Genomic DNA, 18,208 nt, shown 5'->3' with positions numbered 1-18,208 from the left:
AGATTTTCGATTGAAAAGCGTTTCATTATATGCCTACGTTTGTTCTACAGGTAGAACTATGTTTTTGTCTATACGTGGTTTTAGTAAATGTGTATATGTGTGTGTGTGTGTGTGTGTCTGTGTGTACGTACGTACGTACGTACATACGTACATATATAAGTTTACCCTTTACGATAGTTACATCTCTCGTTGCCGCAACGCATATCCGCCTTCCATGAACGCATACTTATTTGCCCGACTGAATTTATCTCCCTCTGACGATGAAAGACCATTCGAAACAAAACAACCGGATCAATCAGCGCCTCTTTCCACGCCCTCGACCGAGGCCGACCTACTGTCGATCTTGCTAACGAGTTACTCTACATCTATCTATGCAGGCTATCGCGGAAATTCTTCTTCTTACTCTTCTTCTTATTCTTAGTCTTATTCTTATTTTTATACTTATTTTTATCCTTTTTTTTTTTTTTTTGCGAAATAAGAAGAAAAATTAGCATAACGTTAAACATAAAATTATATCTATATATCTATCTATATATATATATATATATATATATATATATATTTCTCATCAATATAACATTATTTACATTGAACATAAATTTTGCGAGAAATTAATTTTGAAAATTCAAAAGGAGAGAGTTAAACGACAATAACGCAACAACAGAGAGTACAATAAAACGTTTTAGTAATAATTTGAACTGACGGTATCCATGCCTCGAGGTAATCCAAAACGATATATTTCTATGTTAGTATTTGCATCGTCGACTATACAATTGTAATAGTTAAATGCATAAACGACTTGTTGCAATTACTAATCGATCATCATAATTTGACGGTTCTCGCTGATATTTCGAATCTTTCGTCATCGAATTATGATAATTTACTGGACTATAATGTACGATTTTGATATATGTATATAAATGTCGATGATTTGTCGATTCCTCTTGAAATAGAGTAAACACGTAAGATCATTTAATACATTGTATTAGATATATTCTTTAAAACTTTTATGAAATATCTATTAACTTCATCTAATTCTTCATTTTGTGTTTACATCGTCGATTCATCCTTCATCTGGCGCAAACGCGTTAACGTTCTTCGTTACGTTTCAAACTGACTCCATTCGGTTGAACGCAAGTTAAATATTTGTTTCCCTGCTAATTGGCTTATTAATATATATGAAAATTATGTGTTAATGTGTCGACTCGGTCAAGAGAACGCAACCTGAAATAGGCGAGACCAAGTTATTGTACTCGTATGAAAATAATATAGCAATTAAATTAAGCTATCGTCGATTGACCGAACGATGACCGATCCAATTTGTAATTAAATTCTACAATTGATAAAATTTTATTCGTTTTATAATAACATCGATTCGAACATAAGAGAAAACACTTTTACAATTTCATACCATATGATTAAAACTTTTCTTGATAGTTCGTCAAATGTTAAATATTGTTTCGTATTATACAAACAAAACTTCAATTTCAATCCTTACTTTGATTTCAATTTACGTCGTCAAGTTTTATACAGATCTTATTTCAAATAAATATTTCACGTTATACCTACCAATATTAAAATAAGATAAACATTATCAGAACTCCGTTTAACTCGACTAACTCATCGCGGATGTTTTAGTTTAATGAGTTTCATAATGTTCGGCCTTCTTTCTTTCTTTTTTCTGATTACAGACGGAAATGTGAGGCCGACGGGAAGGAGGCGAAGGCCGAGCTAACGGCGCAACGCAGTATGTTCCCTAGCGCACAAATTAAGATGAGGCAAGTGAAGGGAAGAGAGAGAGAGAGAGAGAGAGAAAAGAAAAGAAAACAAAAAATACAATCTCCATTCAAGTAATACCATGTAAATTCTTATCGACATCATGGCGATTAGATTTAATGGAGTTTCGTGACATTGTAAAAAAACAAAAAAAAAAAAAAAGAAAAAGAAAAAAGGGAGAAAAAAGACGATAAAGTAAATGAATAAAAAAAAAAAGAAAGAAAACGGAAAGAAAACCTCAACAAAGAATTTTATTGCGTTTAATTTAATAAAAAGTCTGACCAATAATGTTAATATCGAAAGTATCCTTTTCGTTAGATTGCTGTCGCCAAGCAGTTCGCCGGCCACGTCGCCTACGATGTCGAATTCCTCGTCACCGACACCACCGACGCCGGTCACGCCGGTTTACAATCAAAAGATGACGGGTATACCATGTGTAGCGGCGGCTTCGAGGTACACGGCACCGGTACACATTGACGTTGGTGGGACGATATATACATCTTCCCTCGAAACTCTAACCAAGTAAGTTGACAACGTATCACAAAATACATATCTGAAATATATATAAATTAAAAGACATTGAACATATATATATATATGTATATATGATCTACGATCAACCAAGTAAAAATTAATGAAATTATTAAAAATACATTCGTAATCATACATTATTTTTCAATCGAGAAGTACTTTTTTGTATCTCGTAAAAATTCATAAATGACATGACAATAAGACGATGAAACAATTGTAATCGTATGAGTGAAGATCGATCGTTTCTAAGGACAGGACGTCGAAAGCGGAGCAAGCAATCCAAGCGATGTGAGTCGATCGTTTAGCCTTTTCCCATAGCGCGAGAGGATCTGACCCGGGATCGGGTCCGGTCGAAGTACGGTCGAGGCACGCTCGGGTTCCCCTCTTTGGTGGGTCGAAGAAATCGCCTGAGGTAATCACGGCGTTTCGTTCTCCGCCCTTGGTACCGGTCGCGCCATTTCTTCCTTCGTCTCTCTTACTCTCTTACTCTCTCTCTCTTTCTCTCTCTCTCTCTCTCTCTCTCTCTCTTTGTCTCTCTCTCTCTCTCTCTTTGTCTCTCTTTCTCTCTCTTTCCTTCTATCTTTCTCTTTTTCTGCATTCGACTGTTTAGCATCTCTCTTTTGACAGCAAACGGCCGACAGTATATATGTATGTATGTCTCCTCTTACGTCTCGCGTGCGTCTACTTCATCATATTTCTTTTGAATACTTTTCCATCCTGACCTATCGATCTGTATACATATATACATATATATATAAGCGTGTGTGTGTGTGTGTGTACGAAATTACGTACCTGTACTGTTTATAGGTACGTATCACCTATATACCTTGCTACCGAACCGATAACAACACCTTGACATTGAACGTATTATTATCTAAACGATACGTCGTTATTAGGACGGATAGTCGTAAATCGTAGGATTACACTTTTGTACCTATAAGGAAATATATATTTCGGCCATCATTAGATTCTTCAAATGTTAATAATTCGAACAAAACTAGTACGTACATACGTATATCGCACGATAGTGAATCTTTCGTTTCTGTCTTTTCTACAAAGTCAGATTGCCCGTAGGCTTCACGAGGCCATCGTTATTATATGTTATCGCCGTGGAAGGTATGGGAACCGGCTCGAGGAGGCACACTAGGTACTACATCGGCATTTCCCCCCTCCCTCCCTCCCTCCCTCCTTTCTTTCCTTCCTTCCTATACACCCCGCTAACCTGTACCATAACGCACCCGGTTGTGCTTCAACACGAGCACCATCGTCTCGGTCCTCTTCTCTTCTTCTTCTTTCTTTTTTTCTTTCTTTCTTTCTTCCTTTCTTTCTTTCTTTCTTTCTTTCTTTCTTTCTTTCTTTCTTTCTTTCTTTCTCCGTCGTGTTCGTTCGCTCAACGCCGATACGCGGATCTCTTAACGTTCTTCGACTTTTCTCTTTATTCGTTTTTCCCCCCTCTTCTTCTCCCCGTACCACCACCATCCCTCTATACTCGTCTATTATATGCTAAATTACGTCGACCTTCGATCGTACACGCAGAGGATCGAGAATCGATGTTACATCGATATAATACAAGTCAACGATTTGATCTTTCCTAAGAACCCACGATAAAGATAGATAATTGATTTTCAGGTATCCAGAATCGAGACTGGCCAAATTATTCAATGGTAGTATACCCATTGTTTTGGACTCGTTGAAACAACATTATTTTATCGACAGGGATGGTAGTATGTTCCGGCACATATTAAACTTTATGAGAAATTCGCGACTCTTGATACCTGACAACTTCGCCGATTTGGATTTATTGCTCGAGGAAGCACGATACTTCGACATTGCACGTAAGTATTGATCGAAGGGAGAAAAAGAAAAAACAAAAAGAAAAAGAAGAAAAGAAAAAAAGAAAAAAGAACCAGAAATTATTTTTTTAAATCCAAAACCTCATCCTAATCGTCCGATTTAAAGAAAAGAAAAAAAAAATCGTCCCTTTCGTTGTTATTTATTTCTTTTCTTTTCTTTTCTTTTATTTTTCTTTTCTTTTCTTTTCCTTCTTCTCTTCACTTCCTTTTCTTTTCTTTTTTACAGCGATGTGCAAACAATTGGAACAGATAAAAAAGGAACGAATAAAGAATGGTACCGCGAGCTTATCCTCGACTACTGGCTCGGCTTGTTCAACGGCTACCTCAACCGCCTCGGCAGCATCGACTATGACAACGACGACATCATCGTCGCCTAAACAAGGCACCGGAAGACAAATTGGCATGCGCGGGAAAGGCACGTCGAGTTGTTCGCTCGACTGTACAGGTTGCTCGAGTTGTTCGCCTTGCGACCATGAGACCGAAAAATTTCGTGGTAACGAGGGTAACCGCAGTTACGAATGCGTTGCCCTACACGTCAATCCTGATCTCGGTGAAAGAATTATGTTATCGGGCGGGCACACTCTTCTCGATGAAGTCTTTCCCGAGGCCATGCAAGCTGTGATTAACGCGCGTTCTGGTATTGCCTGGCATCAACAGGACACCCGTCACGTCATCAGGTTTCCATTGAACGGCTTTTGCAAGCTCAACTCCGTTCAAGCTATTACACGATTGCTCAATGCAGGATTTCGTATCGTTGCAAGTAGCGGTGGAGGTGGTGAAGGTCAACAATTCTCAGAATACCTCTTCGTCAGACAGTCCATTAATACCTGACGGAAAACGACGATCAACATTTATCCAATCATTTTATCGATCTTATTCGCGATGTCGTCTCTAATATCGAATATTAATCGAGTGAACGCAACGATCGTGATTCAAATTAATATCTTCCTCGCCAATTATCTTACAAAGCTAAATCTATTTTTACGTGGCAATAGAGAAATCGAATCGATATTCCGCGTTCGATATTATAGTTCATTAAATATCGATAAAGATCTTCGAGATTTTATGATATAAAGAGAAGCCGAACGTTTACATGGGGTTGACATAAAAGACAAAAAGAGGAAAGAGAAAGGATACGAAAGAGAAAAAAAAAAAAGAAAAAAGTAAAAGTAAAAGAAAAAGAGGTCAACCTGATACGGAAAATGTGTATTTTGTGTCGAGAGTCTTCATGCGACGTAATTAACGGTAGCTTTAAAGAAATATATATATATATATATATAGGTATAGAACGGAGAAGATGAAGAACACCATGTCAGCATTCGTCCAAGGATAAATATTTTATTCGATATTGTTCGGATGGCTTTGTACTTGGGTATATCTTAAGTGCAAACCGATTATTCAAATTTGTTATTATATAATAAGATGTACTTATATGTATTTATATGCCATACTAATTATTGTAAATATCGCGAATAAACTATTGTTCGTCTATACACACATGCAAGCATGCATGCACGCATATACACAACACACGTACACACACACACGCACGCAACACAGAGATACGAATTGTTACGTATGCATGTATTATTAAAGAAAACAAAAACAAAAAAAAACAAAAACAAAAAAAAAGACAAAAACAAAAACGAAAAAGAAGCATATATTATCTCTCTCTCTCTCTCTCTCTCTCTCTTTTTTTTTTCTGACTGACCCATTATATCTCATAACACTAATATAAGTTATATTATTCGTCCGTGTCTACCGTCAGGAATATTCAAAAGCTTTTAAAACTATTACTTTTTAACAGACAATAAAAACCTATTGGATATACAAAAGCATGATAAAAGGGAGAAAAACAAAGGACGAAAGAAAAAGTGGGAGATGCGCCGATCGCGTAACCTCCAGAATGAAGGATAAAGCGTAGGAACATCGTAGCCACGGGCCCCGTTTCCATGGTTACTATGAACTCAATATCCGCGATGCCGACAGGCACCACTAGCCTGAGGCTGTCATCCCTCGAACCAGAGCCGCTGCTGCCGTCGTCGAGTTCGCTGGTCTCTCCCTTGCAACCCATCTTTGCCTCTTCTCTTCCTGCCTCCCTTTTCTACCTCCTCATCCACATCCTCATCCTCTCTCTCTCTCTCTCTCTGTCTCTCTCTCTCACTCTCACTCTCTCTCTATCTTCCTCGTCTTGATTATATCCCATTTCTAGATTGCCGCAGGGACTACTCTCGTACACCAGGTCCTCCGATACACGACACGAGGTGAAGTAGCCTTCGGCATCGACGTGGAAGATGGCTTTGAAATTCTGGAATTTCCGTGATTTTAGTATATGGAATAATCTAATTGTTTTATTCAGATCTCTGTCTCTCTGTCTCTCTCTCTCTTTCTCTCTCTCTCTCTCTCTCTCTCTCTCTCTCACTCTCACTCTGTCTCTCTCTGTCTTTGTCTCTCTCAATCTATCATAATATGTGTACCATGATATTATAGGACAAATTTCAATGAATATCTTTTTGTTTAATTGTTGTACCATAAAGCAATTGATAAAAAAAGAAATATTATATTTAACCCTTTCCACTTCATAAACTACAATACGACAACATTCTCATAATATGAACTTATTGTCTTGCATTAGGAGTAACACATCTTGTATTATTATGGATTTTTGTTTATTGGAACTTAACAATTAAATAAAAAAAAAAAAAGAAGTAAAACTAAATGATATAAGAATTGTAAAACTCCTATAAAAGAGTAGGATATATTTGAAAATAATCTAAAGTGAATAAGGGTTAAAGTGTGCTGATCATTCCAAGCGATGATTGTTGTTTCATTGAGAAATAATCAAGCAGTCAGATAATAATATAAAAAATTATGATTTCTATATCTATCCAATATTAAACTTCTTTTGTGAAACAATTATATTATAACGATCGGAAAGTTCTTTTTAATATGTTCTATAACATTCTGATATATTTCTTTATCGTTTGACATTACTTCAACAAATTCTTTTTATACACAAATATATATTTAAAATTAAATAACTTATTTATTTATTTTATCAAAGTATTTTCGATAAGTAACAATTTATAAATAATTTTATTAAATTTAAAATCTACACAAGCTACCGATATAATAGGCGCATAGTAATTTATATTTTGTTTATATCTATCATTGAAGTTACGCATGTTTTTACACATCAGAAAAAAATGACTTATTCAATATTATCGCTCGAAACGTCTGATAGTGATTTTAACAATAGATATAGAAACAAAATATACTTAAAATGCATTAATATGGGTAAATATACATAATAGCATTACATTACGAGACAAAGGATGCAATCATAAATAACTTTCGTGCATAAACAATACTCAAAAGATACCGTTTCTTTACACAATTTTTTTCAAATCAAACTGCTTTTCCCAAAATTTGAAAAAGATATGACGTAGATAAAACTCACATCTTTAAATTGAGACATTGCCATTAAAAAATGCTCAAGAAATACGTCTGTTTCCATTGTTAGCATAGATGCTATTCTCGACATTCTTCAAAGAAGAAAAGTTTTACATAAAATAATGTTAATTTAAAACGTCAATACTTTCAACATTTTTTCTCGAATTGTTGGCCATCAGCAATAAAAACAAAAACGCGCTTTGTCTTAACTATGACAATTATCGTGTCAGTTTCATTTTGTACATCGACGCGTAAAGATCGAAATAAACAATTTCTAAACGTATAATTTTATAAATTAATATCTTCGGTAAATTATCAATAATTTAAACAATCTCCAATATACACGGTGTATAATAAACTATTATTTAAACAATAGTACATTCGTTTAATAATTAAAAATAAAATAAGGAGCACGCAAATCAAAATATTTTTAATATTCAATTTCGTTAAATTAATATTTTTATCTCGGGGTAGTTGGCCTTGTACAATATAAACATAAACGCGTTCTCTCTTAACTTTGACTATTGTCGTGTCAGTTTTCTTTTGCACTCCGAACATAACACATCGAGACTCTAACATTCTTAACGCAAAAGTTATAAATTAATATTTTCGGAAATTTGTCAATTATTTAAACATTCTCTAATATACACGGCGTATAATAAACTGTTATTTAAACAATAGTACATTCGCTTAATAATTAGAAATAAAGAAACGGGCGCGTGACTAAAAATAATTTTAATATTCAATTCCGTTCCTTTAAAATTTTAATCTCGGGGTAGTTGGCCTTGTGCAATATAAACATAAACAGTTTTCACTCTTAACTTTGACGATTGCCGTGTTAGTTTTCTTTTGCACTCCGAACAGAACACATCGAGACTCTTACATTCTTAACGCAAAAGTTATAAATTAATATTTTCGGAAATTTGTCAATTATTTAAACATTCTCTAATGTACACGGCGTATAATAAACTATTATTTAAACAATAGTACATTCGTTTAATAATTAAAAATAAAATAAGGAGCGCGCAAATCAAAATATTTTTAATATTCAATTTCGTTAAATTAATATTTTTATCTCGGGGTAGTTGGCCTTGTACAATATAAACATAAACGCGTCCTCTCTTAACTTTGACTATTGTCGTGTCAGTTTTCTTTTGCACTCCGAACAGAACACATCGAGAATCTTATTTTCTTAACGCAAAAGTTATAAATTAATATTTTCGGGAATTTGTCAATTATTTAAACATTCTCTAATATACACGGCGTATAATAAACTATTATTTAAACAATAGTACATTCGCTTAATAATTAGAAATAAAGAAACGGGCGCGTGACTAAAAATAATTTTATTATTCAATTCCGTTTCTTTAAAATTTTAATCTCGGGATAGTTGGTCTTGTGCAATATAAACATAAACACGTTCTCTCTTAATTTTGACTATTGTCGTGTCAGTTTTCTTTTGCACTCCGATCAGAACACATCGAGAATCTTACTTTCTTAACGCAAAAGTTATAAATTAATATTTTCGGAAATTTGTCAATTATTTAAACATTCTCTAATATACACGGCGTATAATAAACTATTATTTAAACAATAGTACATTCGCTTAATAATTAGAAATAAAGAAACGGGCGCGTGACTAAAAATAATTTTAATATTCAATTCCGTTTCTTTAAAATTTTAATCTCGGGATAGTTGGCCTTGTGCAATATAAACATAAACGCGTTCTCTCTTAATTTTGACTATTGTCGTGTCAGTTTTCTTTTGCACTCCGAACAGAACACATCGAGACTCTTACATTCTTAACGCAAAAGTTATAAATTAATATTTTCGGAAATTTGTCAATTATTTAAACATTCTCTAATGTACACGGCGTATAATAAACTATTATTTAAACAATAGTACATTCGTTTAATAATTAAAAATAAAATAAGGAGCGCGCAAATCAAAATATTTTTAATATTCAATTTCGTTAAATTAATATTTTTATCTCGGGGTAGTTGGCCTTGTACAATATAAACATAAACGCGTCCTCTCTTAACTTTGACTATTGTCGTGTCAGTTTTCTTTTGCACTCCGAACAGAACACATCGAGAATCTTATTTTCTTAACGCAAAAGTTATAAATTAATATTTTCGGGAATTTGTCAATTATTTAAACATTCTCTAATATACACGGCGTATAATAAACTATTATTTAAACAATAGTACATTCGCTTAATAATTAGAAATAAAGAAACGGGCGCGTGACTAAAAATAATTTTATTATTCAATTCCGTTTCTTTAAAATTTTAATCTCGGGATAGTTGGTCTTGTGCAATATAAACATAAACACGTTCTCTCTTAATTTTGACTATTGTCGTGTCAGTTTTCTTTTGCACTCCGATCAGAACACATCGAGAATCTTACTTTCTTAACGCAAAAGTTATAAATTAATATTTTCGGAAATTTGTCAATTATTTAAACATTCTCTAATATACACGGCGTATAATAAACTATTATTTAAACAATAGTACATTCGCTTAATAATTAGAAATAAAGAAACGGGCGCGTGACTAAAAATAATTTTAATATTCAATTCCGTTTCTTTAAAATTTTAATCTCGGGATAGTTGGCCTTGTGCAATATAAACATAAACGCGTTCTCTCTTAATTTTGACTATTGTCGTGTCAGTTTTCTTTTGCACTCCGAACAGAACACATCGAGACTCTTACATTCTTAACGCAAAAGTTATAAATTAATATTTTCGGAAATTTGTCAATTATTTAAACATTCTCTAATGTACACGGCGTATAATAAACTATTATTTAAACAATAGTACATTCGTTTAATAATTAAAAATAAAATAAGGAGCGCGCAAATCAAAATATTTTTAATATTCAATTTCGTTAAATTAATATTTTTATCTCGGGGTAGTTGGCCTTGTACAATATAAACATAAACGCGTCCTCTCTTAACTTTGACTATTGTCGTGTCAGTTTTCTTTTGCACTCCGAACAGAACACATCGAGAATCTTATTTTCTTAACGCAAAAGTTATAAATTAATATTTTCGGGAATTTGTCAATTATTTAAACATTCTCTAATATACACGGCGTATAATAAACTATTATTTAAACAATAGTACATTCGCTTAATAATTAGAAATAAAGAAACGGGCGCGTGACTAAAAATAATTTTATTATTCAATTCCGTTTCTTTAAAATTTTAATCTCGGGATAGTTGGTCTTGTGCAATATAAACATAAACACGTTCTCTCTTAATTTTGACTATTGTCGTGTCAGTTTTCTTTTGCACTCCGATCAGAACACATCGAGAATCTTACTTTCTTAACGCAAAAGTTATAAATTAATATTTTCGGGAATTTGTCAATTATTTAAACATTCTCTAATATACACGGCGTATAATAAACTATTATTTAAACAATAGTACATTCGCTTAATAATTAGAAATAAAGAAACGGGCGCGTGACTAAAAATAATTTTAATATTCAATTCCGTTTCTTTAAAATTTTAATCTCGGGATAGTTGGCCTTGTGCAATATAAACATAAACGCGTTCTCTCTTAATTTTGACTATTGTCGTGTCAGTTTTCTTTTGCACTCCGATCAGAACACATCGAGAATCTTACTTTCTTAACGCAAAAGTTATAAATTAATATTTTCGGGAATTTGTCAATTATTTAAACATTCTCTAATATACACGGCGTATAATAAACTATTATTTAAACAATAGTACATTCGCTTAATAATTAGAAATAAAGAAACGGGCGCGCGACTAAAAATATTTTTAATATACAATTCCGTTCCTTTAAAATTTTAATCTCGGGATAGTTGGTCTTGTGCAATATAAACATAAACGCGTTCTCTCTTAACTTTGACTATTGTCGTGTCAGTTTTCTTTTGCACTCCGAACAGAACACATCGAGACTCTAACATTTTTAACGCAAAAGTTATAAATTAATATTTTCGGAAATTTGTCAATTATTTAAACATTCTCTAATATACACGGCGTATAATAAACTATTATTTAAACAATAGTACATTCGCTTAATAATTAGAAATAAAGAAACGGGCGCGTGACTAAAAATAATTTTAATATTCAATTCCGTTTCTTTAAAATTTTAATCTCGGGATAGTTGGCCTTGTGCAATATAAACATAAACGCGTTCTCTCTTAATTTTGACTATTGTCGTGTCAGTTTTCTTTTGCACTCCGATCAGAACACATCGAGAATCTTACTTTCTTAACGCAAAAGTTATAAATTAATATTTTCGGGAATTTGTCAATTATTTAAACATTCTCTAATATACACGGCGTATAATAAACTATTATTTAAACAATAGTACATTCGCTTAATAATTAGAAATAAAGAAACGGGCGCGCGACTAAAAATATTTTTAATATACAATTCCGTTCCTTTAAAATTTTAATCTCGGGATAGTTGGTCTTGTGCAATATAAACATAAACGCGTTCTCTCTTAACTTTGACTATTGTCGTGTCAGTTTTCTTTTGCACTCCGAACAGAACACATCGAGACTCTAACATTTTTAACGCAAAAGTTATAAATTAATATTTTCGGAAATTTGTCAATTATTTAAACATTCTCTAATATACACGGCGTATAATAAACTATTATTTAAACAATAGTACATTCGCTTAATAATTAGAAATAAAGAAACGGGCGCGTGACTAAAAATAATTTTAATATTCAATTCCGTTTCTTTAAAATTTTAATCTCGGGATAGTTGGCCTTGTGCAATATAAACATAAACGCGTTCTCTCTTAATTTTGACTATTGTCGTGTCAGTTTTCTTTTGCACTCCGATCAGAACACATCGAGAATCTTACTTTCTTAACGCAAAAGTTATAAATTAATATTTTCGGGAATTTGTCAATTATTTAAACATTCTCTAATATACACGGCGTATAATAAACTATTATTTAAACAATAGTACATTCGCTTAATAATTAGAAATAAAGAAACGGGCGCGCGACTAAAAATATTTTTAATATTCAATTTCGTTAAATTAATATTTTTATCTCGGGGTAGTTGGTCTTGTACAATATAAACATAAACGCGTCCTCTCTTAACTTTGACTATTGTCGTGTCAGTTTTCTTTTGCACTCCGAACAGAACACATCGAGAATCTTACTTTCTTAACGCAAAAGTTATAAATTAATATTTTCGGAAATTTATCAATTATTTAAACAATCTCCAATATACACGGTGTATAATAAACTATTATTTAAACAATAGTACATTCGATTAATAATTAGAAATAAAGAAACGGGCGCGCGACTTAAAATAATTTTAATATTCAATTCCGTTTCTTTAAAATTTTAATCTCGGGATAGTTGGCCTTGTGCAATATAAACATAAACGCGTTCTCTCTTAACTTTGACTATTGTCGTGTCAGTTTTCTTTTGCACTCCGAACAGAACACATCGAGACTCTAACATTCTTAACGCAAAAGTTATAAATTAATATTTTCGGAAATTTGTCAATTATTTAAACATTCTCTAATATACACGGCGTATAATAAACTATTATTTAAATAATAGCACTTCGCTTAATAATTATAAATATATTAACCGCCGTATAACTTAAAATAATTTTAATTTTATAAATCTATACTTAAGAATTTTTATATTTTTTAGTTGGGTACTTGTGTTATCAACAATATCAAACCTCTGATGGACTTTGACTGTTACTGGATCAATCTTCCTTTGGATTTCGACGAGTAATCATTGAAGCTCTCTCAGGATGTCTTTCCTGCAAATAGTTATGAAGACTTAAAGTAAATAAATTTTTATATCATACATTTCTTGAATTATTTATACAGTTTCTTGTTATAATTCTGAAATTAATAATTTTGTTTGTATTTTTCTGTTTCAGAACTTCATTGCAATGAAGTAATCAAGTGTTTGCACCGTTAAAATAAAAATGTCGCGAAATAAATGCAGTGTTTGTTCGTTCGCGTTTCGCGTTTTAAATAACAATTATTTTTGCATCGACTGTGTGCAATGCAGTTGTTAGAGTCAGTGTTTGTTCACAAAGTTTATTGGTTTTTAACAGTCGCACGGACTGTATTTATAAAAGACACTAGAGTTTCGCGAAGTAAATTCAGTGACCGTTCGTTATAAAATAACTATCGGGTATTAGAGTCAGTGCATCATTGAAGAGGTTCTTGATCAACTTCAATGTCGATCTACCTAATTTTCAACCACATACGAATCATCCTCTCTCAATTTCGTTCTGAACGAGTGTTTTGGAGCCATCGCAGAACATCTTAAGTAGTGAGTGAATTTTTAAGTCCCTCCAATCACTCAATCATGTCGAGGACGAAATGTCCGAATCGGCACGGGTGATTGGTTGTAATTAATTAGTAGAAGAGCATTGAGTGACCACGAGTAAATTTCTTCGCAGATTTACTCGTGAATGGTTTCTTATTTTTTCATTTATTTATTAGATCAGGATAGGGTCTACTTGCTCAAACGCGTTTATAATGATTTGAGATTTTTAATATTTTAATACATTTTTAAATATTTTACTCACGCGGAAATAAGTAAAGAATCGATATTCATAAGTTCTAATAAAGAATGAGCAAGAAGACACCCGCGATGGATAGTCTCTGGATTACAAACGAAACTGTGGATGATTTTATTACAATATTTAAAATATTCGTTTGTAAGAAGGAACGTCCAAGGTATTTGCTTTATATTTTCAAATAATTATTAATTAAATATTTAATCAATTTAAATTGATACAAGAAAAGTCTCGATAAAGTCATTGGTTTTGAAAGAGAAAAATCGAGTAGAATAATTGCTAAAAAACAAAGAGACGTAATCCGTAAGCCTAGATGATAAATTAATTAATTTTTAGCTCAGGATTTTCAGCAATTAATATACTATTATCTAATTTCTAATTTTTTTTGTAATTAATACCTAATTTCTCCCACGCAGCGAAATAGTATCTTTCGAAAGAATAATAATAAGTTTTCAGATTCGTTAGGGTTGTATTAGGGTTTTCTTTCATATCTTAGAATTTGGAATCAAATTTTGTCGTTACAGTTTTAGAGTGATAATCGATTAGGTTGATGCACGAAGCAAAGAAGAGGCTATATGCCGAAGACAACATGTGACTAAAGAGGACAACTATTAGGCTATTGAGTTATTTTCGAAAGTTCATTAGGAACTTTCGAGAATGGCTCTTAGTTTTATCATGTTAGTATTTTAATTTTACCATGTTGTCACTCAAAATGCTCTTATGGTGATGGGTGTAGGGGTGTAAATTTAAAAAACTGAGACGAAGTAACTTTCCGTAAATAATATTTCCACATTGCCACGCATACGCGAATAGGATTATTTCATATTTTATGCCTTTTTAATATTAAACTTTTTTTTTAAACTTAATTGAATTTATGATTCTAGTTTAATAAAATCAAATTTTACGTTAAAGTCGATTGATGAATTTTGCACATTTTTTCTTTTCTAAAGTTCAATTCAATTCATAATTTTATTTTAATAAAATCAAGTTCAATATTAAAATCACATATCTATGAAATGTAAAAGTAATATAATATTTCTTTAGATCAGTATTCAGAATTTTTCATTCTTTTTTAATTAATATTTTTTTTTTCTTAGCTTTTAAGTTTAATCAAATTAAATTTAGCATTTTATCCTTCGTATAATTAATATACATATATACTAATTCTTTTTTCTTTCCTTATTTCTTTTCAGCTAGGTCCGGGTCGTGGGATCGCGAACACGTGAAGGAATAATTAATTAATATTTAAACAATAGGATATTCTTAGCAACGTTATAGAGAACATGTACATATATTATCATATATTATCGATTAATAAATATAATATTTCTTTCAGAGAGAATAATATTTATTTATATCTGTATTCAGAATATTTCATATCTTTATAATTAATCTTCTATTTTTCTTAAGTTTAATCAAATTAAATTCAGCATTTTATCGTTCATATAATTACTGTCATTTCTATTTTTTTTTATTTACTGTCATTAATTATCCTCTATATATATCTCAGGTGGAACCCATGGGAGGGACCCATGGGTGTGTGCCTCTGTGTGGGTTGCTGTCTCAGCATCTTATAGAGCTGCTTCTCTTTTCTTCTCTTTCTGGGACTCTCTTTTCTATTTCATATTTTTCGTATTGATTTACTCTTATTAATTATGATTTATTAGTCTCGGGTGGGACCCATGGGATGGGGACATGGGTGTGGGCCTCTGTGCGGGTTGCTGTCTCAACATCATGTAGAGCTGCTTCTATTCACTTATATTTCTGCGGCTCTATTTCTTAAGTCATACTTTTCTTGTTTTTATTTTCTATGTCATTAATATACTCTTATGAATTATGATTGATAGTCTCGGGTGGGACCCATGGGATGGGCCATGGGTGAGGGCCTCTGTGCGGGTTGCTGTCTCATCATCATGTAGAGCTGCTTCTATTTTCTTATCTTTCTGCAGCTATCTTTTCTATCTAATATTTTTCTTCTTTAATTATATTTTTAATTATGTTTTTAATATGTTATTTCTTTTCATTATGTCTTTTCAGATTTTTATTATGTTATTTCTTTTTAATTATGTCTTTTCAGAATATAATCATGATATTTCTTTTTAATTATGTTTTTATGGTTTTAATTATGTTTTTAATATATTCTTATTAATTATGATTTACAGGTTTTAGGTAGGAACTATTAGATGAAGCGGACTATTGTTTCAGCAGCATGCAGAGTTACTTCTATTTTTTATCTTTCAGCAGCTCTCTTTTATTATTCATATATTTCGTCTTTAATTATGTCCTTAATTATGATTTTAATTATGTTATTAATATGTTATTTCTTTTTATTATGTCTTTTCAGGATTTTATTATGTTATTTCCTTTTAATTATGTTTTTTTAATATTTATTTATGTTATTTGTTTTTAATTATGTTTTTATGTTTTTAGGTTTGTTATTAATATATTCTAATTAATTTTAATTTTTAAGCATTAGGTAGGACCCATGAGATGAAGCGGACTGATGTTACAGAAGCGTGCAGAGCTACCTTTATTTTCTTATCTTTCTGTTATTCATCTTCTTTTTTTCTTTTTCAGGGATAATCGGGCAATCATGCAGCAATATTCAATATGTCTTTTCCTTTCTTTTCCTTATTTTTTCCTTAGCTTCTTTATTTTCAGGATAGACCATCAAGGCATAGGTCCACCTCTGGTCGAATGCGTCATCGCCTGGCAGGATTCATCATCGGTTTTTACGCGAGAATACGGGCAGGATAGGAGAACACTGGCGCGTGTGTCGGCGTGCACAAGCGTGGGTGTTCACGGGCGCGATTAAACTTCGTTTGATTGTTCGTATCGAAAACGCGAATTTAGAGTAGAATCACCGTTTTTTAATACTCACGTGAATGAACGCGGGCGCGACTTAAAAGTCCTACCGGGGACTTCGTTTATATTTGCTCGAATATTCGATTAGATTATCTCGCGAACGCGTATTTTTAAAATAGAGTCACCGTTTTCCGAACACTTGCGTGGGTGTCCGGGCGCGATTAAAAGTCCTATCATGGACTTCGTTTAGTGTTGAAATTCGGGGTGCGCGAACGGTTTACCTTGTAGTGCTGTACATAGCTGGCTGATATTATGACAATCCTCATATTTGGTAGCGGGGCGGAAATCCCGACAAATATCATGGAAAGTCTAAATACCGGTTAGCATATGTCACTTTGGATTTCAACTTAGAGTCACCGTTATTCTAACACTCACGTGAGTGTTCGCGTGCGCGATTAAAAGTCCTACCGGGGACTTCGTTTTGTTTGCTCGAATATTCGATTAGTTTATTTAGAGTAGAGTCACCGTTTTTCGAACACTTGCGTGGGTGTCCGGGCGCGATTAAAAGTCCTATCATGGACTTCGTTTTAGTGTTGAAATTCGGGGTTCGCTTCGGATTTCAACTTAGAGTCACCGTTATTCTAACACTTACGTAAGTGTTCGCGTGCGCGATTGAAAGTCCTACCGGGGACTTCGTTTGATTTCTTCGATATATCGATTAAATTACTTCGCGAATTTGGATAGTACAGTAGAATCTACGTAATTATAACACACGTGAGTGTCGCGAACGCGATTAATACGCTTTGATTGTTCGAAATTCGGATGCACGAATTCAGATGTGCTTAATAATTCGTTATGCCTGAGGCGGAGGGTGTTGAACGGTTAAGCTTTCTGTAAGCGGAGTCCCTGTAGCTAAGGCTAGATACTTCCTGTTAGCTTTGTACCATGCCCAAGATGTCCGAAGCGGAAGGCATGAGGGATCGGTTTCGCGTAACGCGGATTTTAGAGTAAAGTAGAGTCACCGTTAGCCCGTGGGTCTCCACATGCAGCAACCTCCACGTGGTGAGACCTGGGTCGTTAATACTTGCAAAGTTCAATTGTAAATTTTTAAATGCAAGTATTACCGAGCGAATGGCTGCATATTGTATTACTTTTCCAATATCTTTTCAAACTAATTCCAACTAATCATTAACATATGTTCATTTTATATAGCTAATAATACTTCAAAAGAAGAAATTTATCA

At 32.9% G+C, this 18,208-nt stretch overlaps 1 protein-coding gene and 1 long non-coding RNA gene across 6 annotated transcripts in view; one reads left to right on the top strand and one right to left on the bottom strand.

Moving 5' to 3' along the window:
- twz (BTB/POZ domain-containing protein twz) overlaps positions 1 to 6,543 on the top strand; it is an 11,644-nt gene extending 5,101 nt beyond the window's left edge. For 3 of the 4 annotated variants that reach the window (XM_085660314.1, XM_085660315.1, XM_085660316.1), the window contains 4 exons: positions 1,692 to 1,778; positions 2,095 to 2,298; positions 3,937 to 4,142; positions 4,387 to 6,541. In XM_085660314.1, coding sequence (XP_085516440.1) covers positions 1,750 to 1,778; positions 2,095 to 2,298; positions 3,937 to 4,142; positions 4,387 to 4,991 — 1,044 coding nt within the window. In that variant the 5' untranslated portion in view covers positions 1,692 to 1,749 and the 3' untranslated portion in view covers positions 4,992 to 6,541. Of the gene's footprint in view, positions 1 to 1,691; positions 1,779 to 2,094; positions 2,299 to 3,233; positions 3,455 to 3,936; positions 4,143 to 4,386 lie in introns of those variants that run through there. The other variant, XM_035865558.2, reaches the window with a different exon arrangement.
- Positions 2,200 to 3,443, bottom strand: LOC118441330 (uncharacterized). 2 transcript variants are annotated; one of them, XR_014982744.1, is made up of 3 exons: positions 3,316 to 3,443; positions 3,100 to 3,241; positions 2,200 to 2,329 (listed from the first exon to the last, which is right to left on the bottom strand). It is a non-coding gene; the product is annotated as an uncharacterized LOC118441330 (long non-coding RNA). The 2 variants fall into 2 exon arrangements; XR_014982743.1 differs by lacking the exon at positions 2,200 to 2,329 and adding an exon at positions 2,830 to 3,037.
- Positions 6,544 to 18,208: the final 11,665 nt, after the last annotated feature.

This window comes from Vespa mandarinia, chromosome 11 (genome assembly GCF_050613455.1).
Source record: "Vespa mandarinia isolate Hongniang chromosome 11, ASM5061345v1, whole genome shotgun sequence".
NCBI classification, from domain to species: Eukaryota; Metazoa; Arthropoda; class Insecta; order Hymenoptera; family Vespidae; genus Vespa; species Vespa mandarinia.
The sequence above is the reverse complement of the archived record's forward strand: the minus strand, read 5'-3'. Positions and strand labels throughout refer to the sequence as shown.